The 27,817-nt window shown below is 47.2% G+C and overlaps 1 protein-coding gene across 1 annotated transcript in view; it reads left to right on the plus strand.

The window, feature by feature from the left end:
• Positions 1-27,817, plus strand: part of LOC144818753 (alpha-2-macroglobulin-like) — a 1,363,397-nt gene that overhangs the window by 353,859 nt on the left and 981,721 nt on the right. Inside the window, exon 10 of the mRNA XM_078676468.1 lies at positions 15,183-15,292. Coding sequence (XP_078532594.1) covers positions 15,183-15,292 — 110 coding nt within the window. The remainder of the gene's footprint in view (positions 1-15,182; positions 15,293-27,817) is intronic.

The following is a 27,817-nucleotide window of genomic DNA, read 5'->3' on the forward strand; positions in this document are numbered from 1 at the left end:
TGTCACCCCGAGTGGGACGGGAATGCTCAGACTTGAGTCCTGTGCTCTCCATGCCACTGGAATCAAGCTATCCAGGCTGATGAGGGCTGAAACCCCGAAACCGGTCCTTGGATGCTTGTTTCTAGTCCAGGGAGGACCTGGCTTGGCAGTTCAGGCTGGACTGTTTCCATGGGGCTCAGGGTCAAGACTGATTTGCATATGAATGAATGAATGAATGAATGTGGGTTTTATAGAGCGCATAGTAACCCGGAGGCATCCCAGCGCTAAAACCGAGACAGCAGAGAGGGTGGAGTGCCAAGGAGAAAGGGAGAGGAGATCAGGGGAAGAGGTGAGTTTTCAGTAATTTCCTCAAACGGGAGTGATCGGATTCCGTCCTTAGTTTGAGAGGGAGGGTGTTCCATAGCCTAGCCGTGTTCACAGAGAATCGCCGGCCTCCTGTACGTGCCTTATTCACTCTGTGAACTGTGATAATGCGTTCATGATCCGAACGGAGGGATCTTGTAGCTTTATAGGGCGTGATAAAGTTTTTGAGAATGGGGGGGCCCTTGTCCTGTAAGAGTTTGTGAGCCAGACAAAGAGCCTTGAATTTTACTCTTTCTCTTATTGGGAGCCAGTGAAGGAGCTTCAGAGCTGGTTTGGCTGAGGATCTGGCCAGGGTGTTGGTAAGAAGCCGGGCCGCGGCGTTCTGAATTCTCTGTAATTTGTTGAAGGTGGCTTCGGGGGCTCTCAGGTAGATGGCGTTGCTGTAATCCAACCTAGAAAGAATCAGGCCTTGGATAAGCAGTTTCCGGGAGATATGTGGGAGCAGGGGCAGGATTTTCGTGACTGATCTAAGAAGCCCAAAACAGATCCCAGCGTTTTTTTTGGCTTGGGTTTTGAAGGACAGGTCTTTCTCTATCCAGATTCCCAAGCTCTTGATCTCACTTTTGGGGGCCGGGGGTTCTCCCAGGCAGGTGGGCCAGATGTTAGGGGGAAGGGTGGGCCCTTTTTGACCAAGAAGCATGATTTCTGTTTTGGACCCGTTGAGTTTCAAAGCTGATTTATTCATCCACTCATGGATTTTGGAGAGGCAGTTGTGGAGATTGGATGGTTCTTGGTTGGGATGGGATAGGGATACCACCAGTTGGGTGTCGTCAGCGTAGCTAATGATTTTCACTCCGAACGGGATGACTACCTCCTCCAGTGGGGACATGTAGACATTAAATAAAGTCGGGCTGAGCGAAGAGCCCTGCGGCACTCCGCACTGGAGGGGGATCGCTAGGGAGCGGGTGTTATTCTCCCAGACCTGGAAGGAGCGGTGGTTTATGAATGACGAGAGCCATGCCAGAGCGGTACCTTCCACCCCGATGTCTCTGAGTCGCTGGATTAGTACCCGGTGGTTGACAGTGTCGAAGGCCGCACTGAGGTCCAGGAGGATCACTGCCACGGATCCTCCTGCATCCAGAATGCATCTGGTCTCCTCCACTACAGCCAGGAGGGCGGTGTCCGTGCCCTGACCAGGGCGGAATCCAGTCTGAGAGTTCCTGAGAAGGTTGTTAGACTCCAGAAAATGGGAGAGTTTTTTGTTCACTATTTTTTCAGTAATTTTACTAATTCCGGGGAGGAGGGAAATTGGCCTATAGTTGGCCAGGTCCAGCGGGTCCAGTAGAGGTTTTTTGAGAAGGGCTTTGACGACAGCAGCCTTCCAGCTGGGGGGGACCTTTCCCTGACATTGTGAAGAGTTGATGAGGTCAGCTAGAGGGGGGGCGATAGTGGGTGCCACTTTTTTAGGGATGCGCATAGGCACCGGGTCGCTGGGGGAACCACTTTTGATTGTGGCGAGCGTTGTTAGGACCTCTTCAATAGTTACCGGGCTGAAGGTGTCTAGGTGGATGGCAGAGATATCCAGGTGAGGGCTTGAGTTTAGGTCAGGTTTAAAAAGACCCTCATCGTTTGTTCTATAGTTGACTTGGGGTAGGGTGGCGAGAATCTTGTGAATTTTCTCGTCAAAGTATTTTGACAATTTATGGCATTTATCCTCAGAGGTGTTAGGAACTGGGAGAGGGTCCGGGACTTTGAGTAATTCTTTCATGATTATAAAGGTTTCTCTGGCAGAGCAGGAAGAGTTTTTTATTCTTTCATCAAAGAACTGGCTTTTAGTGTTGCGTAGGGCGAGTTTATAAGTTCTTATAGAGGCACGGAAGGCGTCTTTTTTGGATATGGAATCGTCCTTCCTCCAGGTGCGCTCTGTCCTTTTACACTCCTTACGTAGCAATTTAAGCTCGGGGGTGTACCAGGGGGCAGGGTTGACTCTTTTGGCTCGTTTCATGGTGCTTGTTTTGGGGAGGAGGGAGTCAAGTGATTGAGTGAGCCAGGAGTTAAATTGCACATCGGCGGTAACTGGGTCTAGAGCTGGGGGGGAGGGATTCCGTGAGGCTGGAGGTCCATTCTTCTGGCGAGAGTTTGTGCCAGTGACCCGGGTTTTGGGAGGTTGGGGTGGCGGGACATTGAGATGCCAGTCGATAGGGATCAAGAAATGGTCTGTCCAAGGCAGAGGGAGTGGAGAGAGGGTTTTGAGGTCGTGGATATCGGTGAAAATGGAGTCCAGAAGGTGCCCTTTGTCATGAGTGGCCTCTGAGTTCACTAGTCGAAAGTCATAAGAGGTAAGATCGAGAAGGAGGTCGGAGGCCGTTAGGTCCTTGGGGTCTAGTAGATGGAGATTAAGGTCTCCAGGATTAAAAAGTTAGAGGATGTCGTTGCCATTAGGGTAACAGTTTCGACGAGGGCGCTAGAGAACTTGGCGGGGGCTCCCAGTGGGCGATATATGAGTAGACCAGAAAGGGAGATTACAAGTGAGATTACAAACTGAGATAATGCTGATGGGACCTAAAACTCCCTCTCTTCCCGGCTCGGCCTGGCCTAGTTGCCTAGGAACTCCTCCCGAACCCAAGGCCGAGATCAAAAGTCTAGGCATCTGGATGGAACAAGACCTTTCTTTTAGGACCCAGGCCGCTAAACTAGCTGGTGTCTGCTTCGGCCTCCTCCGATCGGTACGCAAAATACTGCCCCTGATTCTTCCTCTATCTCGGAAACTCCTAATCCAGGGTCTGATCATGTCCAGGTTAGACTTTAGCAACGCGATCTATCTCGGTGCCCCTGAGATCACTCTGAACAAACTCCAACAAGTTCAGAACGCGGCCGCACAAATGCTATATAACATCCCCATGTCTCGCTCGGCCAAACCAGCTCTGAGGGCGCTACACTGGTTGCCCATACGGGAAAGGGTGAAATTCAAATCCCTCTGCCTTGCACACAAAATCTTGCAAGGCAAAGGCCCCCCTGTCCTTCAAAAGATGGTGGTCCCGTATAAAGCCGGCAAAACCCTACGCTCGGACCAGCAACACCTGATCGCTGTCCCCAGAGTAAAAAAGGCTAGATCAGGAGGAAGGAGATTCTCCGTTAATGTCGCGGCCCTCTGGAATGCTCTCCCCTTAGGTCTACGCGCGGAACCATGCCTTTTGCGTTTTCGGAAAAAGTTGAAAACCTTCCTTTTCTGCTAATATTTTATGCCCCTCTCTGCTGGTAGTATTACTCTGTTTGGCAAAGCGCTGGGATGCTCCAGGGTAACCGTGCGCTGTACAAAACCGATTTAATAATAATAATATTAATAAGGCGAAGTGGCAGCTTTCGCAGTCTTCGATATCGCCGTTATTTGTTCTGCAGGCGAGGTGCTCTCTGTATAATATTGCCAGGCCACCTCCTCTGCCGAGGGGTCTGTTCTGAGAGTGAATTTGGTAGCCAGGAGGTAGAGCATTAACAATATCGGAGTCGGATTTGGGGGTGAGCCAAGTTTCCGAAAGGAACAGAATGTCGATAGCGAAATCCTGTATAAGGAGGTTTATCTCGAGGGAGTGTTTAGGGAGGGACCTACAGTTAAGGAGGCCGAGCTGTAGGCCATGGCGTCCTGCGTCGGTAAGGGCAGGGTTGCAGAGGTCGCAATTAACAAAGGGTTTCTCTCCTGTATAAGTATAGTTCCAACTTCTGTTTTTCAGAGGGTTAAGTGAGAGGAGCTTACCTTGGGTGTAGGTGAGAAAACTCTTGGAGGAATTGGGCATAACGACTGGGCCAAGGGCCGGCCGGGCCCGGACGGGCACAGACGGGCTTGCCTTAGGCGCGCCTTCGGCACGCAAACGGTGCGCCCGCTGCGCCCGTCTGCTGCGCGTCCGTGGAAAACACATTATTTATAGGCAGTGGTCGGGGCGTGGCCTAGTGTGAGTGGGCGTGGCCTGTGGTCAGGCTCGATGATGGCACCGAGTGAAGATTTCCCTTTCCCGCGGCAGCGTTAACCTCGGCTACGCGGGGGTCGCAGAGTGGGAGAAAGTGCACAGAAATACAAGAGGCAAGGTAGGAAGGGGTGATTTAAAAGCAAATCAGAGTTTCAATATTTTTAAAATACAGCTAAACAAACAAAAGCTCCCGGCTGTGCCTCAGGAGTGTCACGGTCTTGGACTCGAGCTCGTAAGCAGCCCGGTATTTAAAGGCGGGGCGTGGCCTAATGTGAGTGGGCGTGGCCTGTGGTCAGGCTCGATGATGGCGCTGAGTGAAGATTCCCCTTTCCCGCGGCAGTGTTAACCTCGGCTGCGCGGGGGTCGCATAGTGGGAGAAAGTGCCCAGAAATACAAGAGGCAAGGTAGGAAGAGGTGATTTAAAAGCAAATCAGAGTTTCAATATTTTTAAAATACAGCCAAACAAACAAAAGCTCCCGGCTGTGCCTCAGGAGTGTCACGGTCTTGGACTCGAGCTCGTAAGCAGCCCGGTATTTAAAGGCGGGGGCGTGGCCTAGTGTGAGTGGGCGTGGCCTGTGGTCAGGCTCGATGATGGCGCAGAGTGAAGATTTCCCTTTCCCGCGGCAGCGTTAACCTCGGCTGCGCGGGGGTCGCAGAGTGGGAGAAAGTGCCCAGAAATACAAGAGGCAAGGTAGGAAGGGGTGATTTAAAAGCAAATCAGAGTTTCAATATTTTTAAAATACAGCTAAACAAACAAAAGCTCCCGGCTGTGCCTCAGGAGTGTCACGGTCTTGGACTCGAGCTCGTAAGCAGCCCGGTATTTAAAGGCGGGGGCGTGGCCTAATGTGAGTGGGCGTGGCCTGTGGTCAGGCTCGATGATGGCGCCGAGTGAAGATTCCCCTTTCCCGCAGCAGTGTTAACCTTGGCTGCGCGGGGGTCGCATAGTGGGAGAAAGTGCCCAGAAATACAAGAGGCAAGGTAGGAAGGGGTGATTTAAAAGCAAATCAGAGTTTCAATATTTTTAAAATACAGCCAAACGAGGAGGATCCAAGATGGCGATCGGAACAGTCGCATAAACGCTTGGCTCCGAGGGCCCTTCCTCCCCGCACGTCTATCCTGACGATTATACTGAGTGAGGCTTGCTGATCTACGTGATTGAAGGGAAGCAATCACTTACCATCTATTTCCGGGGCTCCACCGTGCAGTAGATCCGAAGAACTGTCCCCGTCTGATTGCCGGCCTTCGCGGCGCCTCGAGTGCAGGGGTTACCTGGCTGTGTTCGTGGTGTTGGCGGCCCTGGTCGGGATGAGAAGCCGGTTGGTGGGAGCCTGAGAGCCGCGAGCCGGGAGAGTTGGTACCAACCCACTCCCAATAGTGGGTTGCCCAGTGAACCCGAGATATCGCCGAGCCGGAGAGAGCCCGTGTCGCCCGGTTCCCCTTGGGTGTGACGCCCGGCCATGTTAATAGTTCCGTCCGGGAACCAGCGGTTGGCTCCCGGCGAGCTGCGGGGAGCACATCCGGACTTTTGTTGACTCTCCTTTCTGCACCAAGCGCCGACTGTTGAGATCCAGCCGTGGGACCTGCTGATTCAGGTGGTCGGACGGGGCTCGGAGGTGGAGGGGAAGTGAAGGAGAACGAGATGGCTGAAATGGCGGACGGCGCCTCGGAGTGCACCCCTCCCGGGGACAGAGAATCCGCTGAACTTGAGACCCCCGGAGTTCGGCTCCATGGGGAAACGCTTACGCGTCGCCACGTACTGGCTGCGCTGATGACCCTGCGGACTGCTTTGCTCCGAAGCTCCCGGGACTTGGAGGGAAGGATCGCCGCCATTGCTGACCCACCATTTTGTAGCGTAGTGGTTTGCCCCCGAGTCGGTGCCGATGCTTCTCCTTCTGCCACAGTGTCATGTTCCCTGGATGGGTCTACAGTCTTGGAGGCGCGAATAGATTTGGTTCCTGTGCTTATTGTCGTCACGCCTGTTCCGCAAGTGGTTGTCTCATCGGGGCCTTTTTCTGGCCAGCAAGTGGAGAACCTACATCGCTCCATGGTACATGAGGCCCGGCCTGTGCTGCGGTGCTTCCCACATCCTGTGCTTTCCTTTCCGTGCTTGGTGGACCTGTTTTTGGACTTGGAACTGTTGATGGTCTGGGTATTGTTGCATTCCGGCCTCCGCCATGCATCGTTAGTTGTTTCTCGGTGGCTTGGACCATGCTGGGCGGCGGCGCTACCTGGTCTGCCTGGAACGATTGAACCTTTTGTATCGAATTGTCTCCCGACCGCAAGATTGTTTAACATTGCTATTATTGACAGAAGTGGACAGGGGTGACCTCACTTGGGATTGGAGGGACTTCTTGCTGGTTAATGGTGACTCGAGGACATGTTTAGTGGGGGTGTAATTGATTGCAATTTATGTGCTTGCTGATATCTATACTTTTCTATTGCTTCTGTTTCTACGATTTTAGTCTGCGGGGGTGGGAGGGACTGGGTAACCGAATTGCCGGCCCTTCTCCTCATATTTTTTCTTCTTTTTCTCTTTCCTTTTCTATATTTAGGGTCTCTTATTTAAGGCGACAGGCACGCTTCTGGGGGTGTAGGCTGTAGCCTTTTGCAGGGGTGCAGGGTGGGGGGTTGGGGGATGGGTTTGTTTTCTGCTTCCTTTTTGTTTCTATGGCCCTTTGCCCTTTCCTTTTTTGATGTCGTTGTTTTCATGTCTCCCATAGTACTTCCTTTTAGGGGTGGGGCTTGCATGCCATGCTTGCTACGTTGTTATTGCATTTATCCTGACTTTGATTCTCCTCTCCTTTCCCATTCCATCTATGTTCATCATCGGAGTGATAATGTGTTTTTAACTGACTGTGTTGGGAGCGGACCTGAAAATGCGATGTCGATTCTTTGCTTTAATTTTTGGTTATTTAAAAATGAACCTTTACTATTCCTTGTAATCATGAATTATCTTGATTCTCCGCTGTATCCTGGATGTGGCTTTGTTTTTGATCACCGGATTGATATACTACTTCTTACTCTATTTTTGCTCGATTTAAATAGCGGCCGGCGACACTGGTTGTAGGCCCGTGTTTGTAATTCTATGCATATGGAAATAAAGGTTCTTAAAAAAAAAAAAAATACAGCCAAACAAACAAAAGCTCCCGGCTGTGCCTCAGGAGTGTCACGGTCTATGGCTGGGTTCAAACTGGAATGGCATGGTGAGCAAAAAAACGATGGATTTAGGCCCAGATCTCTGTACTGGGGTGAATGTATGACATTGTTCTGCATTCTGTCCATCAACTGTTGTTTTTGCACTTTTTTGGGCGGCATGTGGTCAGCCCCGATCCCCACACCTTCTCGCATGTGTATCATGCCGTGGAGGGGATGGGCCATTTCATCGTGTGAATAGCTGTCAGGGCCTCCCGATGAAGGTTCCCCCCTTTCCTCTAATTATGCCCCCTGCCTCTCTGGGGTACTTCCGTAGCGAAATGCCCAGTTAATAGTGGAGCACCAAGTTAGATAACTCTCTCAGCGTGTGCTGGTATGGAAAATCCCGTGTCCTATCTTAGGGTCAGGCAGATCTTTCTGGGGGCTCCAATTCCTCCGGTGTCCCCTCGTTGCCAGCAATACCCCTTCAAACTGTCAGGCTCTCTCTTGCACCCAATGGAGAGCTAACCCCTCTAACTGGCCGCGGAAGGGGGCTCCTGTAGTGCCGGGGGAGTGGTCGCTCTCGACAGCGCTCAAACCAATCAGGGTACTCACACGATCACCCCAGCTGCACTCACCATCACTGGAGGGGACAGCCTCATGCTCCGGTGGTGTCTCCAGGCTTTTTATGCTTCCCTCTCCTCTGGGGGGGCTCCCTTAGCATCGGGCCCGCCTCTCAGAGGAGGCCGCCATTTTGCTTAAGCCGAGCTGCAGACCGCGATGCCTGGAAGCTTCCAATGCGCCTTGTCTTTATGTGCAATCAAACTGCTGGTCTTCCCCTTCCTCAGGGGGGCCGTCGCCCACATTCTCGCCCCTGCCAACCTCCAGGTAGGGGCTCGCTCTCGGAAGTGGAGCTAGCTGATACAGTGCCCAGCTGTCATGATGTCTAGGCAGCCGCGCTGCAGGACCCTCTCTCCTTTGCTGTTGTGTGTGCCCCTCCTCTCACTTCTGAGCCCCCAAAGTGCCCCCAGATTCTCGGCGCTTCCTGAAAAGGAACGATTTTGGACTCTGGTTAAAGTGCTCTAGCGGGACTCCGATGCAAGAGCCAAGCACGATCACGTCATCGCAGCCATGATGGTTTGCCAAAAGTTATATTTTTAACAACGATATTTTTTTCTCTAAATTTACGTACTTACCATTATGTAGATAGGACTTCAATATTCTGGACATGAATATTTCTGTGTTGATATTTTTGTACCTTGATATTCTGACAGTCGATATTCTGTCAGTGATCTGCAGAGTAGTAAATGCGTACGCTGCAGTGGTGGTGCCATCCGGTAATTTGAACAAGAGCCATCAACATATAGTTCCCCTTGGAGGGTCAAATAAGGGAACATTAGTCAGGTCTACCCGTCCCTTCATCTCCTCCTCCGTCCCAAAAATGCAATCATGTATATCAACTTCCTTACTCTCAGAAGGGAGGGGTAGCAACATGGCTGGATTTAGAGTGGCAAATCTTTTAATCGTAACAATGGGTGCAAAAAGGGTCAATTCGTAACTGGTCAGACGTGCACTGGCAAGGTGCAGTGTCTTAGTTTTATTCAAAAGTGTATCCACAGCATGAAGCACCATGACTGTGAGATCAGTATCAAGTACGAGCCCAGCCGATTGCCTTATAGCGATGGCCACTGCCGCAACCGCTCTAAGTTCGAGAGGGCTCTTGGGACATGGTCAAGAAGAGCAGAAAAATAAGCACACAGCCTTTTCTTACCTCCAAAGGCTTGTGTTAAGACAGAAAGCGCACAACTGGCCGTCTTGTGTACGTACAGCACAAACGGCTTCATGCAGTCAGGCGTACCAAGCACAGGTGCAGAGCAAAGCGCAAATTTTAATTGCTCAAAAGACTGCTGCCATTCAGACGTCCAAGGCAAGGGTTAATGCACATCTTTAGTGGTTAGCGCGAGCCGGGGTTTTGTTAGTTATGAATAATTAGGGATTCAATGGCGACAGTAAAAAGTGATGCCAATAAAAGTGTGCACATTACTCTGAGTTTTAGGGATAGGCATTTTCACAAGCATGCTAATGCGCTCAGGGGTCAATCTTCTACCCTCCTTTGACAGCAGGTGACCTAAATAGGTGACCTCCTGTCGACAATATTGAAATTTAGAAAAGGACACTTTATGTCCATGGTGAGCCAAATGGAGCAATAACTTAACCGTACTGTCTTTGCATCCCTTTTCAGTGTCAGAAGCTATTAGTGTATCATTCACATATTGAAGCAATACATTACCTGAGGGAAGCATGAGGGAGTTCAATTGGCTTTCAAGGCTTGGCTATATATACTAGGGCTCTCGGTATAGCCCTGAGGAGCTCGACAGAATGGGAAGATTCTATCAGCTAGGGTAAAACCGAACAAATGTCTGCTGTGGGGATGGATTGGGATAGTAAAGAATGCATTTTCCAAGTCAATGACAGAAAAGAGTTTAGCAGAGGGAGGAATCATTGTCAAAAGGGTGTAATGTCAGGATCCACCGGGAACTGAGGGACCACTATTTTATTAACTGCGCGCAGATCAATCACAACGCGATAAACATCTGGGTGATCATTGGGGGAGTCTGAAGGTGCCTTTTTTAGAATGGGAAGAATAAGGCTATTACGCACATTTGCAGTTGTCTCTTCAAACACTCCTGTCTCAATCAGGTCCTTTATAATCCGCAACAAAGCTCTCTCCTCCACTTGTGGAATTTTGTACTGGAGAATACGAGGCAAAATTAAATTGTCTTTAACTTTAATGGAAACCGGAGACATTTCCAATAGTCCTACATCCGTGTCACCTGTTGCCCACAAGGTGGGCAGCACAACCTTAAACTCAGCAGGAAGGGGGGCATTTTTGGACAGACACTGCTTAGAGCTGACCACATTTGGTTCTATTGTCATGTAAACACCTTCCGGAGAGCATTAAATGGTTGCATGCAACTTCTTTAATAAATCTAGGCCCATTAAATTTGCTCCACAGTTTGATGTCAACAAGAATAGGTGAATCCACAGTAAAAGGACCTATAGTCAATGTATGAGGCTTGGAAATGGGGCTTACAATTGGAACACCAGAAAATCCTACCAAAACATTATTATGGCCAGACAGAGCTGCCTCAGGGACCAGTGACCGAGAAACAGAGCTATTCATTGCACCTGTATCCACCAAGAATTCCTTAGCTGATCCATTCAAATCTGCAATAACATAAGGTCCGCGCTGATCTACAGGTATCTGGACTGATTCCATACTCTTTCCCTGGCTGTCCTAGCTGTGAGACATTCCTGTCACTTCATAAAAATCATAGTCATTGTGGTAATACTGTCCACCCATTTTTTCATCAAAATAATTACTATCTGAATGATCCGGTGATGTGGCAGCATGCTGGGCTCTGTCCACCAGCTCCACGACCCCGTCCACTAGAACCTCACCCTCTAAGGGCCGCGACCTTCTGTAACAACACGGGACACTCGCTACGCCATTGTCCCTCCTCTTTACAATATGCACACTGATTTGGCCCTACAGGCATAGTATTCTGGCTGGTTCGAGGCAGCTGGCGGGCAGTACCACCTTGCCCTCTACCATTTCCCTGAGAAGCCTGTTGCAACCACACCTTTGTCTTCAATTCCTTGTGCTTTTTCTCCACCTTCTCCTCATTTTCCCTGTGCTCATAATACTGTGCCATACTCAAAATGACAGATGGGGAGGATGTCGTCCAAGTGCTCTCCGAAGACTGCAACCGAGCCACAATCTCTGGGAGCAGATTCGTAATAAATCTGTTAAGGAACAATCGGACTCCCCCCTCCACCGAAAAATCCTGTACACTAAAGTCCCAAAACACGTCCTCAAATTGAGTGAAAAAATCAGATACACTTTCCACTTTCTTCTGACAACATGCAGTTAACTTGTCCCAATCTACTCTTCTTGGTGGAAGAAGAGAATGCATATAAGAGAGAATTTGGCCAGGCAAAGCTAGTATCTCGGTCCTAGGCTTCTCACCAGGCTTCCTCTCCTTATCCCATAATTTATTCTGATCCCATGTACCACCCAATTCGGCACTGTGGTCCTGTGTGAGTACCTGCTTCCAGACTCCCTGAACCCGAGTCTGTCGGAAACAATTCCGACAAGGAGTTGGTTGGAATGCTTTCCGACCGACATTGTAATGAGGCCCTTAGTTTTTCTTTATAACCACATTGATGTTGAGATTACTATGTGCACAATCACGTATTCTGATACATGGTTCTTTTTTTTAGGTGTCTTCTTTTCTTATTATGTCCTGATGATGACCCCAATCCAAATTGTGCTAAGGGGTCAAACGTCGACAATAGCGTGGACAGTTTTTAAATTTTGATTATGGTTTTTGACACTCATGTTATGAGTGCCATTTACAACAACATACTGTCCTAATCAGTCACATGTATATATTTTTGTGTAACACACGTGCACTTTTTTAATCACTTTATTCCCTCTCACTGCACCGTCACTGTTACAAGTACTTTGTCTTTTGTGAAATGTGAATGCTGTGTCATATTAATAAATGCACTTATCGCATGTCTACAATAGCCTGCAGAAGAGTTTCTTTAATTCACTATTACCGTGGAGGTCCATGGCTACACTTCTCCTATAGGGACCATCTTTTTTAATATGAATTTATCTCAGCCATATATAATCAGTCGGGCCACATCCCACTCATCATTATTTTGCTCACCATGCTACCTCAGTTTGCAGCTCCCTGAAGCGGAACACAAGCAATCCAGGACCAGTTTCAACCTAGATGGGACTCCTCAGCTGGGAATAGCTTGGTTCCACTGCCACAGTGTGTGCAGGGCCGACTCTGGGCATATCTGTCCCTCTTAAAGCATCACACTAAGGCATACAAAAAATGTGATGGATAGAATGCTTGAGTTATTCTCAGCCCCTGGTAACCACTTGAGCTGTATCCCAGTCAATTAATATTTTACATACCATGCCACCTCAGTTTGGACCCAGTCATATGTAAATCAATCTTGACCCTGCTCCAAAGGGAGTAAGCCAACCCGAACTGCCTGGCCAGGTCCTTTATGCAACTGGAACACAAGCAGCCTAAGACTGGTTTAACTTTTATTAAGGCTCGTCAGTTGGGAATAGCTTGCTTCCATTGGGATATCGTGCAAAAGGACATGTCTGGACAAAAAAAATCCCACTTAGTGTGTCACACTGAACAGTACAAAAACATGATGGATGGAATGCTTGAACTCATCTCAGCCACTGGTAATCACTTGGCTGCATCTAAGTCCATCTTCATTTTGCACACCATGCCACCTCAGTTTGCATTCAGCCATATGCAAATCAGTATTTACCCTGCTCCAGTGGGAACAGCCAAGACTGAAGTGCAAGGCCAGGTCCTCCCTGAACCGGAACACAAACAATCCAAGCATGATTTCACCTTGATTTGAGATAATCAGTTGTGTTTAACTTAGTTCCAGTGGCGCAGTGTGCACGGGACCCATGTCTGGATATACCTGTACTACTTACGGTGTCACACTGAGCATACAATCGCATGATGGATGGAATGTTTGAATTAATCTCAGCCACTGGTAATCACTAGCAGCTGTATCCCAGTCCATAGTTATTTTACACATCATGCCATCTCAATTTGGACCAAGCCACATGCAAATTGCTCTTGACCCTCCTCCAATAAAAACAGTCCAGCCCAAACTGCCAGGCCACGTCCTCCCTGCACTTTAACACAGACAACTCAAGAGCAGTTTCAACTTTACTGCTAATCCGTCAGATAAATCTTGTAACACAGTGTGGTTGGGTCCCATGTCTGAGAAAACCCTTCCCACTTAGGGCTTCACACGCATACAAAAACAGGATGGATGTACAGTGTGGTTAACTACCTCAGGGTTATTGGGGAAGGCCTCTATTTCATCCGCAGAAACTGCTAATTTATGTCTTCATTCTTTGTCTACAACTAGTGGTAGTAGTAGAAGAGCTTTATTCGATTTCTACAAACGAGAATTATAAAAGTACGTATAAAAAAAATACAAATAATATACGAAATTCTAACAGTTAAAAAGCTCATTATTCAGAAGACTAACACATTTTTATGAATCATACTCAATCATATTATTATTGATTTCCTGCATTTTACCACACTTTTCAGAAATGTTATCAAACACCATATGACAAATTCATTATTTAAATATTAGAATGCTAAAAACGCTGAACGGCATCTTTTGAAAGCTAATTTCTTTAAAATCGGTAATAACCATTTTTTCTTTTATATGTTATAAAATTTGCAAATAAATACAGCGTGAATTGTAGTTTGCTCTGCTTTTAGGGTAACAGTGGGATAAGTGTTGGATAGTGTAAGGGTAAAAATTACTATTCTCACTCCAGTGAGTGCAACAGTAGGGTAAGTGCTGGATAGTGTAGGGGTAAAAATTACTATTCCTACTCCAGTGAGTGTAACAGTAGGGAAAGTGTTCCATAGTGTAGGGGTTAAAATGACTATTCCCATGTACCCCAAAAGCCATACCCACCCTAAAACAAAAAAATCTACATTACTTACCTTATAATGACTTGTAATGGCATGCGTTGTAATGGTATGCATTGTAATGGCATGCGTTGTAGTGACTTGCCTTGTAATGGCATGCATTATAATGACATGCTTTGTAAAGGCAGTTGCGTTGTAACAGCTGCGTGGTAAAAGTAGTGCGTTGTAATGACTGCATTGTAATGGTTGTTTCCCCTTTGTGAAAGTGGAATTCCTATAATATCCTGCCACTCATTCAAATGACTGCTTTGTGTATTGAAGATAGAATTCTAACTGTCCTGTTATAGTGTTCCACAATCCCTAAACAGGACATCAGAGCCCATAAAGTACTACCACCTGACACGATCAAGTGCCTTCTATGCATCAAAACAACATGTCAGCTAAACACGTGCATGGCTCCAGAAATTTCAAAAAGACAAGATCAAGGTGGACCATTGTATTACAACCTGGAACAAACCCATGTTCTCAAAAACTGGAACCAAAGATGTCAGACGAAAGGCTAATAATTTAGAATAAACTGTGTTTTCTACATTTAACAATGGTATGGGAAGGTATGAAAAGCAAAGCATTTTGGGCCACATGTATGAAATTTCCATGTTGCATTTCTTAAATAGTGAATCTCAAGCAATCGCTCTTTAGAAAATGTAAAATGGAATGTACACAAATTGTGATTTCTTAATAGTGATCCCTACTGAGTAGGAATCGCTTTTAGGAACTTGCTATTTTAGAAATTCTAAAACATCTGTTCCCATGGGCTTACAGGCCCATAGATACGAATGGTTTTGTATTTACAAATTTGCCATTTCCAAATAGGAAATCACAAATTAGGAAGTGCACAACCAAGGGTGCCTATGGGCTTAAGGTCCACTTGATGCACCCCAAAAAAGTGGTGCACATGTAAAGCGCACAAATGCCCTAGGGGCATATGGGTGCTACATGGCACTTTAAAAATGCATTTTGGGTGCATTTCTTAAAATTGCACATGGTTACGATCGACTTGGAGTTGATGGTAACGGTATTTCCTAAATGCCCATTTTGCATTTAGGAAATGCTTTGTAAATGTAGTATGGCCTTTGCAAGCAATTTGTTGATTTATTGCATATGACTTCCTGTATCTTGAATGTAGAGCGTGGTGTAATACTATCTGAGAGTTTGCATGCATTCTGTGTGTTCTAGATGTCGAGATCTTCACCATTTCCCAATTCCTTTCAAGGTGTGGAGTTAATGGGAGAAGCCTCGAGTCAGGTGACGAGTACCATGGCGACAATCACTTTTGTGGAGGTGGACACTGTATATCAGCCAGGTGTTCCCTTCTTCGGACAGGTAAACACTCAAAGATGATGAAAACCTTTTGCTTCTCGCAAAATTGTTGTCTAATAGTTAATTTGCATGGGAATGAAAAGCTGGGAAATGTAGTCTAGCTGTGTAGAGGCAGATTGGGGGAATGCCCCAGATGACGGAGATGAAAAATTCGTCGGTGATCTCTTCAAATTTAAGATAGGCCGGGCACCTCCGTCTCTTCAAATTTAAGATAGGCCGGGCACCTCCGTCTCTTCAAATTTAAGATAGGCCGGGCACCTCCGTCTCTTCAAATTTGAGATAGGCTGGGCACCTCCTAGCAGGGTCACACTGTTTGTGTTTCTAACTTAGCTGCTGTATACAACATGCCGACTTTGCCCTACTGAAGGCCTAAATAGAAACCAAATTAGTTTTAGGCAGATCCTGAAAGGTCCCGCTGGATTGTGGATGTTGGTCCCCTCAGTTACAGCTACAACTGCAGAGAACTGCTTATCTGAGACGGGTGTAACCCAAGCACCTGCAGTCCCTGCAGTGCAGGGGAGCCCCCCACACTTCAGGGTGCCCCTTTAAGGCCAAAGCCAATGAGTATCTGTGAATATGGATCCCGGCCCCTCATCACATAATGCCGGTGGGCCCCATCATTTTTACGTTAAGCCCCTATCTCTTAGATATGCAACATCCTGGGTCTGTGCAGGACGGCTTGAAAGGAGGAGACAGATACTAATTGCCGGGAGCGTGGGCACTTTTTGCTCATGGGCGTTTGTAGTATACAGGCAAGGTCTATAGTTGTTTAACTTCCTACAAACCCCTTTGTCAACACTTCACATCAGAATTTAGGCAAAGCAGCAAGCCTGTGATGTACATTTCGATGGAGAAAGACCAATTTTTAACTTTCCTATTTCCAGCTGAAATGTCCAGCTTAGTCTTAATTCCGGAAAAGGTCTGTTCCTTTTCCAAAGAACGCACCCATTGCTTATGCCTGTCTGACTTTTAATTCTGGGGTGAAAACCCTTAGTAAGTGAATTTGTTGGGTTCAGTGACGTGTAGATTGACAGGGGGAATATTTATATTTATTCTTTGCTGTGCATTAAGTGCACTGTTTGTCTTCACGAAATTATAGAAAAGTTTACATCCCTGTATCCCCTTCTCAGTTTAACATTCCCAAATTCCATAGCTCAAGTTAACATCAGTTTTCGCAAACTAACCTTTGTCAATAGAAATTACAATTTTGCACATGGGATGAGGCAATTCAGCAGCATGTGACCGCTTCTTCATCTAAAAGTTATTTCCTCTTTTTGCAGTAGGCTGTATACTTCATAGCAGCATTTCACAGATTACTCTCACCTTCCTCATTGTGAGAAAGCATTTTTGATATGCATGCAGCCAACCTCTCTTTCACAGAGGCTCCTTTCAAAATAGTGCCTTACGCAGGGCCCGATCCGCGAATGTAACCTATGTGTGAAAAGGTTACCAGTGCAGAGTTTCTGCACTCTGGGAGGAATTTCAGCACTCCTGGCAGAATCTCCACACTGAAATGTGAAGTGCAGAGATCATGCACTCATAATTTTATTACATGTAAGTTACCTTTGTGAATGATCGGGCCAGCGGTTTGCACTTACGGGATCCTGAAGTAGGTGAAAATATCAATTGCAACCATTTGCTTGCTATAGGAGATGATTGCAATTTGTGCTTGTCCAGGTGTTTTCACATACCATTATCACTGATTTTTATAAATGTTGGTACCTGAGCAAATCAGTTTGCAAAGGTTATAACGTTGCCTGAAAAGGTGCAAAACAAAACCGTTAATTTCATTCCTTCTTGCCCATCTTCCTCATTTGAGCCCTTTCCCAATGAGTCATTATTACCTCCTACCGAGCGTTTTTACTCATCGCAGCAAGATTTATAACCTACCCTCCCGCATGGCTTCCTAAAACATACTTGACCCCTCACTTCCTTGAAACAAGAGGAAGCCAGGCATTAACTTCCAGTTTTTTGTTTCTGGGTCTTTAGGTCGAGGTTGTCTAACCTTGCAAGATGATGATGTACGGTCCGTTTTGTAATTAACTAATTATGTGATGATAATTAGGTTGGAAATTTGCTTGGGAAATGCTGTAGCAGTTCCTTAAATTATAAATGCATATGATGTAGATATGATACTTTGCGAAGTAGAGGCTGATTTTTTTTTATATACAGCATGGTCGTAGGAGACCTTCTACAGTGGTTTCTGACTGTTGTACTTCCAAAATGTAACCGCTGAATGCACCTCTATTCCATTATTTCAAGGAAGCAGCCAAATAAACACCACCCACTACCAATCACCAGTCCAAGCTAGAGGCGGTGTCATGCAAAAGTGGGTGGCTGTGTTTGTTTCTACCTAGAAATAGATTAAAACAAGGAACTTTTTCCAGGAGGAAGAAGTAAGCCCTTTAAATCTACTGCTTTGTTTGCTGAGATGAACCAGCCAAGCAAAGTAGCGCACAAACGCCTCAATGCAATGGAACAAGCTTCCTTTGTGGCATCTAAAGAGGGCAATGACCCTTATAAGTTTCCTGAAAATAGGTTATCATTAGGATCTATACAAAAAATGTTTGAGGCGCCTGGGGAGGCAGCTTTTGTGCCCAAGAAGGTCCTCCAGCCTCCAATCAGCACCTAGACTGTTGCCTTTAGCTGACAATGGTGATGAACCAGAGGAAGAAGTAAGGGGGCACTTTGTTCAGGTTCCTTCAATAGTGGAGGTCCTTTAACATTTAAGAAAACATTCTATCCTTCCCTGAGACATAAGTAATGGTAGACGATGAGTACTTTTCCGCACAATATCTAAAAAGGAACCAGAAAGTCTTCCCTTCTATAACGCAGTCAACTGTAGACGGGTGTCATGGTTCGTCTGTTCTCACACTTTTGTGTGCGTTGTGTCTGCTTATGCGGGACGCGATCTCCTCACTTCCGGGGTCTGCCGATTAGCGGTCCAGCCTTCTGCCGGAACCGCCATGGCATCACTAGCGGTTCCGGGGGAATCCGCTTATCAGCTGCGGTTTCCCCCGGTTCGGCGTTTCGGATTATCGTCTGCCCTGATGTCTGATGCTGGTCATAGCCTAAGCTGCTGCCTCAAGTATATTCTGCCCGCCGCGCTGGAAAGCTTCTTGGTGTCTGCTCATGACTTTTGTTCCGCGCTGGAGGGCTTGAGGGCTGCTTGTACTGGTCTGCCGCGCTGGAGCCATTGCTTGTGTTGCCACTAAGTCCGCGCAGGAGCGCTTGCTATAACCTTGCTCAGCCGCGCTCGAGTGCTTCTTGGTGCCTGCTCGTGACTTGTGTTCCGCGCTGGAGCGCTGTAATTTCTATTTCACTGCCGCGCTGGTGCTCTGGATTGTACTGGTGTGACTGTTTTTGCCCGCGCTGAGGCGCTAATCCTTCTCCTGCCTCACAGCGCTGATGCGTCTGTGTAGAGGCCGATAAACTTCATTTTTTCCACCCAGCTCCTTTACTCTCTGCCTTAGCTGAAGTGCTGGTGACCTTGTTTGTTCCTCTGTTTGACTCCTTGTCTCTTCGCATAGGAACACCTTTATTTTTGCATAGTGCAGGAGCGCATATAGTTTACCTTTGCATAGCGTAGGAGCGCTTATTGCTTTCCTTTACTTAGCACAGGAGCACTTATTGACTTCCTTTACATAGCGCAGGTGCGCTTATTACTTGGCAAGATATTCAGTTCCTTTTCCTTGATGGTAGCAGGCCTTCTGATGTCCACTTAGGAGATAATCGCTGTTCCCACATGAGTGTATGATTATGTGTGGCCACTGTTTTGTCTGGAAGTCTATGATACAAAACAGAGGTCTATTAGGTCTCAATGTAGTAATACTCCAAATATAAATAAACATGAATGTAGCGCACAGCGCTGTTACCATGATTCTGGGTTGTGAAGTAGAAATTCTGCGCCCCACATGAGTCCACGCAAGTATCCCCCAAACACACCTTTGAGGATGGCCAGGAACACAGGAAGTGAAGGGAATAGCTGATTACGGCCAAGTAAGAACATACGGGCAAAATAGGATAGGGAACCCACCGGATGGTGGAGACTAAGCCCGGCCGCCGGGTGGTAAGTACAGGAAAACAACCTAAATACCTAAAAGTTTACCCTGCTGGACGGCGGAGACCAAGCCCGGCTGTCTGGTGGAGCATGTAAGTGTCAGGGCTAGCTGCTGGGAAATGTAGCTCGGCCGGACTGCGGAGAACAAGCCCGGCCGTCGGGCGGAGCAGGTCAGTAAGGGGGATTGCCGGTAAATGCCGGACGGCGGAGAACAAGCCCGGCCGTCGGGCGGAGCAGGTCAGTAAGGGGGATTGCCGGGAAATGCTGCCCGGCCGGACGGCGGAGAACAAGCCCGGCCGTCGGGCGGAGCAGGTCAGTAAGGGGGATTGCCGGGAAATGCTGCCCGGCCGGACGGCGGAGAACAAGCCCGGCCGTCGGGCGGAGCAGTATCTAAGAACAAGGTCCAGTGCAAAGGTATAAGTAACGAGACAACAAGGGGAGCAGAAAAAAGCCTAAGCAACGTAGGACGGAGAAAAACCCGTCCTCGAACTGAAGCCGGAAAGACCAACAGGAAGTCAGGCAAACGGGAACAAGACGGAACTGCAGCAAACGGAGCTCGACGCAAGAACGTAAAGCGTTGCTCCAAGGGCTCTGGAAGCATTTATAGTGTTTTCTCTAAAAGGGACAGTACGTCGGGGATCTCGGGGCATGACACTGTGGTTGCGAATGGACATGCACAGCCTTAAACCAAGGAGGGGTGATAATGAAAGCAACTGTTCCACATTTAACAGCACGGGAACGTAACTGTAATGATGAAAAGAAAAAGTGCCTCACTGTAATGACTATAAATGCGAGTAAAGGCTGCCAATTGACAGAAACCAATAGCTACTGAGAGAAAGTAACGGTTATGACAAAGGTGGCTGGGGATATACGGCAAAAAGTGAAAAAGAATAAAGCCGAGTGAATTAAAATCATGGCAAGATGACACCATACGTGGTAAACAGTTGTAAGAACAGCAAAACACATGTCAACAATATCACGCCACACGATATCCCAATTGCGAGTACAAATTGTTGAACAGATTAGGGACAGACCTGGCTTAGACAGTAATAGGCTATTATTACATATGGAAATTTATTGGATTAAGTCACTGGGAACAATGCACCCAGCGGGTCTTAATGACTGCCTAGATATGTCATGCTTTCTCTAAATCATGGTGATTTTTTACACAACACTAACATCAGGTCATCTTCAGTCACCCGTGAAGGTGTAGACGATTGACTTATAGTACCTTTTAGTACACATGTCTGTTCTTTTCCAATTCTGACTTTTGTCAGTATTATCATTCATTGTATTTGTTGTACATTGTTCTGAGTTTATTGTGCATACCACACACATTGTTATATACACTGTATATTGTTGACATGTGTTTTGCTGTCCTTACAACTGTTTACCACGTATGGTGTCATCTTGCCATGATTTTAATTCACTGGGCTTTATTCTTTTTCACTTTTTTCCCTATATCCCCAGCCACCTTTGTCATAACCGTTACTTTCTCTCAGTAGCTATTGGTTTCTGTCAATTGCCAGCCTTTACTCGCATTTATAGTCATTACAGTGAGGCACTTTTTCTTTTCATCATTACAGTTACGTTCCCGTGCTGTTAAATGTGGAACAGTTGCTTTCATTATCACCCCTCCTTGGTTTAAGGCTGTGCATGTCCATTCGCAACTACAGTTGCTTTGATTATTTGCCATTCTTGGTTTTAGACAGTGGATGTCTATCTGAATCCACAGTAAGCACTGTTTTGGCAACTCAAACCCACACCTGAGATCCCTATAACATCGAGGCACTAATCTAGTGCCAATCCGTTTCCCGTATGATTCACACTCCACTAGTGCTGTTACATAGTATTATTATTTTCCGATTCTCATAGTTATAGAGGAAGTAGTCTCTCTTATTTCATCCTTTCTTGCCTTGTTTGATCGCACTTTAACACATTCCAAGATGGCGGCTTTCCCCTAGCTGCGTGAGTCCTTTGTTAATGTTGACGCATCCCCCTGGGACTGTCGGGCTGTTAACACGCCACGGACAGTCCGGGAGCATCTCACAACCTTGCGGTATACCTGACATTCCCCCTCCGGCTATCAATGGGTGAGTTTGCGCAATGATACACGACGTTTGTGGTTTTCCCCGCTATGTTTCCACACAGCCTTGATTTGTAGGCTCCATACTTACATTACTTTCCCCTTTTTCCAGGGGGCTAGTGAGGAATTCTAACATCGTGAAGTTTTTGACTTACATTTTGGTGAGTGCTTTACTTGTTTTTACGAGGTATTACTGTTCCACATATCCTGGCCCTTAGTGGTTTGATCTGAACTTGGACTGCACTTTTCATGTCCTTTTTAGCACAACACATGAACCTTCACCTGCCGACATCGGTCTAGATGTTTCGACTGGCTACCCACACGGAATTTGAATCTTGATTAGGTGGGTCCCTATGACTAGTTGTACACATGGCGCTTTGTCTTTCGAATTTTTAACCTACAGCGAATTGAGACGGCTTTACAACTAGTGGTTTCTTTATTTATGTTTTAGAAATCGACATATTTTGATATTCAGGTATTCTTTGAGATAGGGTGAAATCCTTATGTTCTTATGGTTCGGTCTCACAGACTACTTTTCCTCGTTTCTTCTTTTTTTCAGATTGCTTTAGACACAGGGTGATATTGCTTTTTCTTCCTTTCGTATCATTCACACTACTATTTCATGCACATGGAGCCTATTGTCTTTTTTGAACACAGGGATTAAGTGGTGGTCATTTCTACACTGCTACACTGCTTGCATGCTGTTTCACCAAGCTATGGTATCTTCTGGACATGGCAATATGCACATCAGTTAGTAACCTCTTGCTGTTTTTACCATGCATTTCAGTTGAGTGATACATGCTCATTATTTTCCTTCACAGTTTGGCCCCTGAAGAAGGGACTCTTTGGTCCCGAAATGCATCGGGCCCCTACAAGATTCATTGTTAAAATACGATCATTTGTACTTATGTGTACTTTATGATGATAATTGTTCTTTGAATTGTACTTTATATGTCAACACCACTAAAATGTGTTGTTAATGAAACCTTGACCCTAAACTACATGTTACATTTACAATTATAACTGCAACTTTTGGTTCATTATATATAATCTTGTCTAATGATCTAGAGGGTCATCTTATGACCACTTTGTGAACAGTGCGCAGTGCTGCGACCGTCTTGGTAGCATCTAAATTCTTTTGTTCACTGGCTCTCGTAAGACAGTGAGGGTCTCACTGCTGCACCTTTGTATTACATTTGGTATAACCTTTGGTAAATAATTGATTACTCCTAGAGTGCGCTTCCAACCCCCATTGCATACCTTCATTACTTACAAGACACTACAGCTGGCGACGAGGATGGGAAGAAGTGACCTGCCATCCCTACATGAACAAAGAAAGCGTCCTGTCCCTGGGCAGCACGAAACGTGGTCGCCATCGCGACATGTGTGCCCCCAAAGAGATCGCCGCCTAAAGACCCAGGCCAGCGATAATTGTGCCAGCTCCGCGATTCGCTGATTGTGTGGAGCCCTGTCTGACGAGCGTGATCGAGCGCTGGAAGGAATTGCAGCCGAGCGCTACTTCGCGCCAAAATTGGGAGCTTACCCCAGATGCGTGCAACTCGACACGGCGTCGGAAGTGGCCAGTGAGTGAAGCGGTAAAGTCGGGAGCTCACCCCGACCCTATCTGGCGGGACCAGCAAGTGAAGGTGTGTGGAGCGCCGCCACCGTGGTGCTGTCTGCAAGACCGGCGATCCGGTGAGTCCCAGTGACTGAATCGGCGTGAGGGGAATGAATGAAGTTGAAATCTCGCGGGAGCCGAGATTTCCCTAGCGGCGGCCATCTTGGAACCAGGCAGCCAACAGGACAATCCCTCTGTGCAAGGTGGAAGCGGCCTTTTTGAGGTCAGGCAGTACACGGCACAAGCAAGTGAACACTGGTAAATGCAAAACAAACATTGTTAAATGCAAAACAAACATTGGCCAAAGCAGGAAACATGCAAACAAGCCTTGGCAACGATCAAACAAGCAGTGGTAAATGCAAAAAAGCACTGGCAAAGGCAGGAACCAAGCAAACAAGCATTGGTGAATGCAAAACAAGCACTGGCAGAGGCAAGAAGCAAGCAATCAAGCATTGGTAAATGCAAACAAGCACTGACAAAGGCAAGCAACAAGAAAACAGGCACTGGTAAATGCCAATCAAACACTAGCAAAGGCAAGAAGCAAGCAAACAAACATTGGCAAGTAGCAAACAAGCATTGGCAAAGAGCAACAAGCACTAGTAAGTGGAAAAGTGACATTGATACACCTGTCCAGAAATGTCAAATTCGCCGCACCGAAATGGTGGCAGTGCAGCAGCGGCCCCGGTTGCAACTGGAGTTTCACATCTGCGCCCCCCGGAACCACTGACTCTGGTGGCTGGCGGAAGCATGGGCCCCAGATGGCAGGAGTGGCTAGAGGATTTTGAGGACTATCTTGAAGGATCAAAAGTCACGGGCGACAGAGACAAACTAATTGCACTGCGCAATCTGGTCGGGAAAGAGGTCTGCAAATTGATCATAGAGTTGCCAACAGATGATAAATGAACATATGACAAAGTGCGAGATGCTTTAAACAGAAAGTTCGTACACAAAAGAAATGTGGATTATGAGAGATATGTATTCCATCAAGCCCGTCAAGACAAGGAAGAAATGATGAGCACGTTCATATCTAGGCTACGCCGACTGTCTCAATATTGCAACTTTGACGCGTTCTCAACGGAGGATGCCATCCGACTACGAGTCATCGAGGGTTGTCACTCAGAGACACTCCGAAGGCGGCTGCTAAGGAAAAGCCATAATCTCGACGAGATAGAAGAAAGGACCAGGGTGCATGATCAAGCGGAGGAACATGCCAAAAGTATGGAGATGGGGCGTAGTAAGAGAAAAGAACAAGCATATTGGATGCAAACCAACAGCACTCGCAGAAGATCAAACGAGCGACAGAGAAGGTCCCGACTGGCGTCCCACCATCAATACAAAGGACGCCGACGCTATGAGTCTGGTCGGAGAGACAAGAAATCAGACCATGCAAGAAAATCAGAGCGCTCAAGAAAATGCTATCGATGTGGGTATGACTTCCCACATACAGATGTGTGTCCAGCAATGGGTCAACAATGCTGAAAGTGCGGACGGAAAAACCACTTTGAGGTAATGTGCGGAGTATATAGCAAAGAAAGAAGGAGTGAAACAACAAAGTCGTTTCGCCCAGATACAAAGCGACATCATGCAAAAGCCGTACAGGATAGAGCGATGTCATCCTCTGGTTCTTCCCATTCCAGCAGGGAGTCTCGCAAATCCCAATGGACAAGAAGGTCGCCGAGACGATCACCGTCGAGAGAATCGAGATCGACATCTCTGGAGTCAGAATACACGGATGAATATGTCTGCATGGTATCGGACCTGGATCAGTTAAAGAAATATCCTCCATTGGATATAAAAGTAGGGACACATGCGACCAAGTTTGTGTTAGACAGCGGAGCGTCACTAAATTATATGCCTGTGACTGAATACTTCAAAATGAAGCCACCACCCCTCCTGAGTCCAGCACATGTCAGGGTGTTCACCTGGATGGCGAAAAAAACGCTTCCATGCCTGGGCAAATTTGCAACGACACTCAAACATGAATCTACCTCTGTGTCGGCATATATTCATGTCATTGAGGGCCCGGAGGCTGATTGTCTCCTCAGTCTGCCTACCGCAGAGCGCCTCCAACTGGTTGAGATCTTATACCGAGTCAGTGATGATCCGGACATTATCCGTAAGTTCCCCAAGTTATTCACCGGGCTTAGAAAAATGAACAAATGTCTAATTCGCCTGCACATCAACGATCAAGTGCGCCCTGTGGCCCAACACCCCAGGCGAGTGCCTTTCCATCTTCAGCAAGCAGTAGAAGACGAAATTCAAGAGCTGTTACAAGCTGACATTATTGAAAAAACAGACGGTCCCACACCATTGGTGGCATCAGTTGTCATCGTCCCAAAGAAAGGCACTCCGGAAAGGTGCGCTTATGTGTGGACATGAGGCTTCCCAACACGGCCATAGAAAGAGAGCGTCACCCAGGACCTCACTTGAGCGACATGATATCAGCATTGAATGGAGCCAGGGTATTTTCCAAACTTGATCTAAACAAGGGATACCACCAGCTGGAACTACATGAGAAGTTGCGGTACATAACGACATTTGCCACTCATCTGGGTTTGTTTCGGTACAAACAACTGAGTTTTGGCATCTCCTCTGCGGCGGAAATATTCCAAGAAGTCATTCGTCAGACCATCAGACACATACCAAATTCGCTGAATTATAGTGATGACATTCTGGTGTATGGGTCGAACACACAGGAACATGACAAAGCGTTAGATCGAGTATGCCATGCTCTCCTGGAAGCTAATCTTACTCTCAATAAGGACAAGTGTGAGTTCCATCAATCCACTCTTAAGTTCTTTGGACATGTGTTCTTGGGGGCCGGAATGAAGCCTGACCCTGAGAAAGTGACAGCGCTCAATGCCACCAAGAGCCCTCAAGATGTGAGTGACATCCAATCGTTTCTGGGCATGGCGAGGTATTGCGCCAGATACATAAAGGACTACGCCACCATCAGTCACCCACTACGAGCCCTCACCAAGCAAGGAAAACCGTTTGTTTGGAACTCCCAGTGTGAGCGGGCGTTTCAAGAAATTAAACAGGCTGTGGAATCTGCTGACAATTTAGCATATTTTAACCCCAAGAGGAAGACGGAGATAACAGTGGATGCAAGCCCAGTGGGGTTGGCTGCAATCCTAGCTCAGTATGACAAAGACACTGACCAACGACACATTGTGGCTTACGCCAGCCGCAGCCTATCAGACACCAAGAAGGCCTATTCCCAACCAGAGAAGGAGAGTCTAGCGGTCGTATGGGCCTGCGAGCATTTTCATGTATTCATCTATGGCAAACATTTCACCATGGTGACGGACCACCAGGCGCTCGTCACCATCTTTGGTAATCCCAAAGCCAAGATGCCACCTCAAATTGAATGGTGGGGTTTGCGCCTACAGGAATACACCTACACAATAATACACAAACCGGGAAAGGCAGAGAATCCTGCGGACTATATGTCCGACACCCTCAAGCATCCCAGGTCTCCCCTCCTTCAATAGCTGAAGAATACATACATTTTGTAGTGGGCTTAGCCCGGCCACCGGCAGTTTCTTTGGAAGCGATACAAGAAGCCACTGCGCAAGACAACATCCTTCAGAAAGTCGTGCGCCGACTGCGCACACAACGCTGGAGACATGACAGTGAGGAAGAAAAGAATGATCCTCAAGTCCTCAAGTCCGCCAGGAAATGCAAGCTTTCAGGCACATCAGTGAAGAGTTATCTGCCACCTCAGAGGGGCTCCTACTGAGAGATCATCGGATTGTCATCCCGAGGCAGTTACGTCAAGGTGTTATTAACCTAGCTCACGAGGGCCATTGGGGAGTGGTCGCGAGAGCGAGTATGGTTCCCGCTACTTGATCAAATGGTGGAGCTCACCATAAAGGACTGTCCCCAGTGTCAACTGGTTAGGCACGGAGATTCCCCAGCTCCTCTTCAAATGACCAAGCTACCTAGTGGGGTATGGCAAGAACTTGCCATGGACTTTTATGGACCACTCCAGTCAGGCAAATACGTTTTGGCTATTATGGATGAATACTCGAGGTTTCCAATAGCACAGTTTGTATCCTCCACCAATGCCTCCAGCACGATTGCTGTGCTAGATGAAGTGTTCGCCGCCTGGGGTGTCCCCAAGGAACTCAAAACAGACAATGGTCCTCCTTTTAATGGACATGAGTTTAGTGAATTTGCAAAACACCTCAACTTCCGACATCGCAAGGTCACGCCTCTGTGGCCACAAGCCAATGGCACTATTGAACGGTTCATGGCAACCTTAAAGAAGACATTTCAACAAGCTACTTTGGAAAAAAGGGACTTGCAAGTGGCTCTCAATGAGGTCCTGCGAGCGTATAGAACAACGCCACATGCCACTACAGGAAAGTATCCTGCCACTCTCATGCTGGGGAGACCCATTAGAACACGGATCCCGACATGGGAAGGAGCTTTGCGATCAGTGTCTCCGGCACGTGTCCATCAGGAACTGGCGCTGGCTGATCGAGCTGGCAAGAGCAAAATGAAATCCTATGCAGACACTCGAAGGAGAGCAAAGTCTCCATCTCTGCACGCAGGAGACTGTGTGGTGGTTAAACAAGAACAGTTAAAGAAAACGGACTGTAAATTCAAAGATGAACCTTTGGTCATCACCCAGCAGAAGGGTACAATGATTACTGCGGAGTCTGAGACTAGACGGATTACCCGAAATGTTTCTCATTTTCAAAAGTGCACCCCTGCCATGAAAGAGGTTTGTTTTTGATGGAGCAATGGATCAACGAG

This window comes from Lissotriton helveticus, chromosome 2_1 (assembly GCF_964261635.1).
Source record: "Lissotriton helveticus chromosome 2_1, aLisHel1.1, whole genome shotgun sequence".
NCBI classification, from domain to species: Eukaryota; Metazoa; Chordata; class Amphibia; order Caudata; family Salamandridae; genus Lissotriton; species Lissotriton helveticus.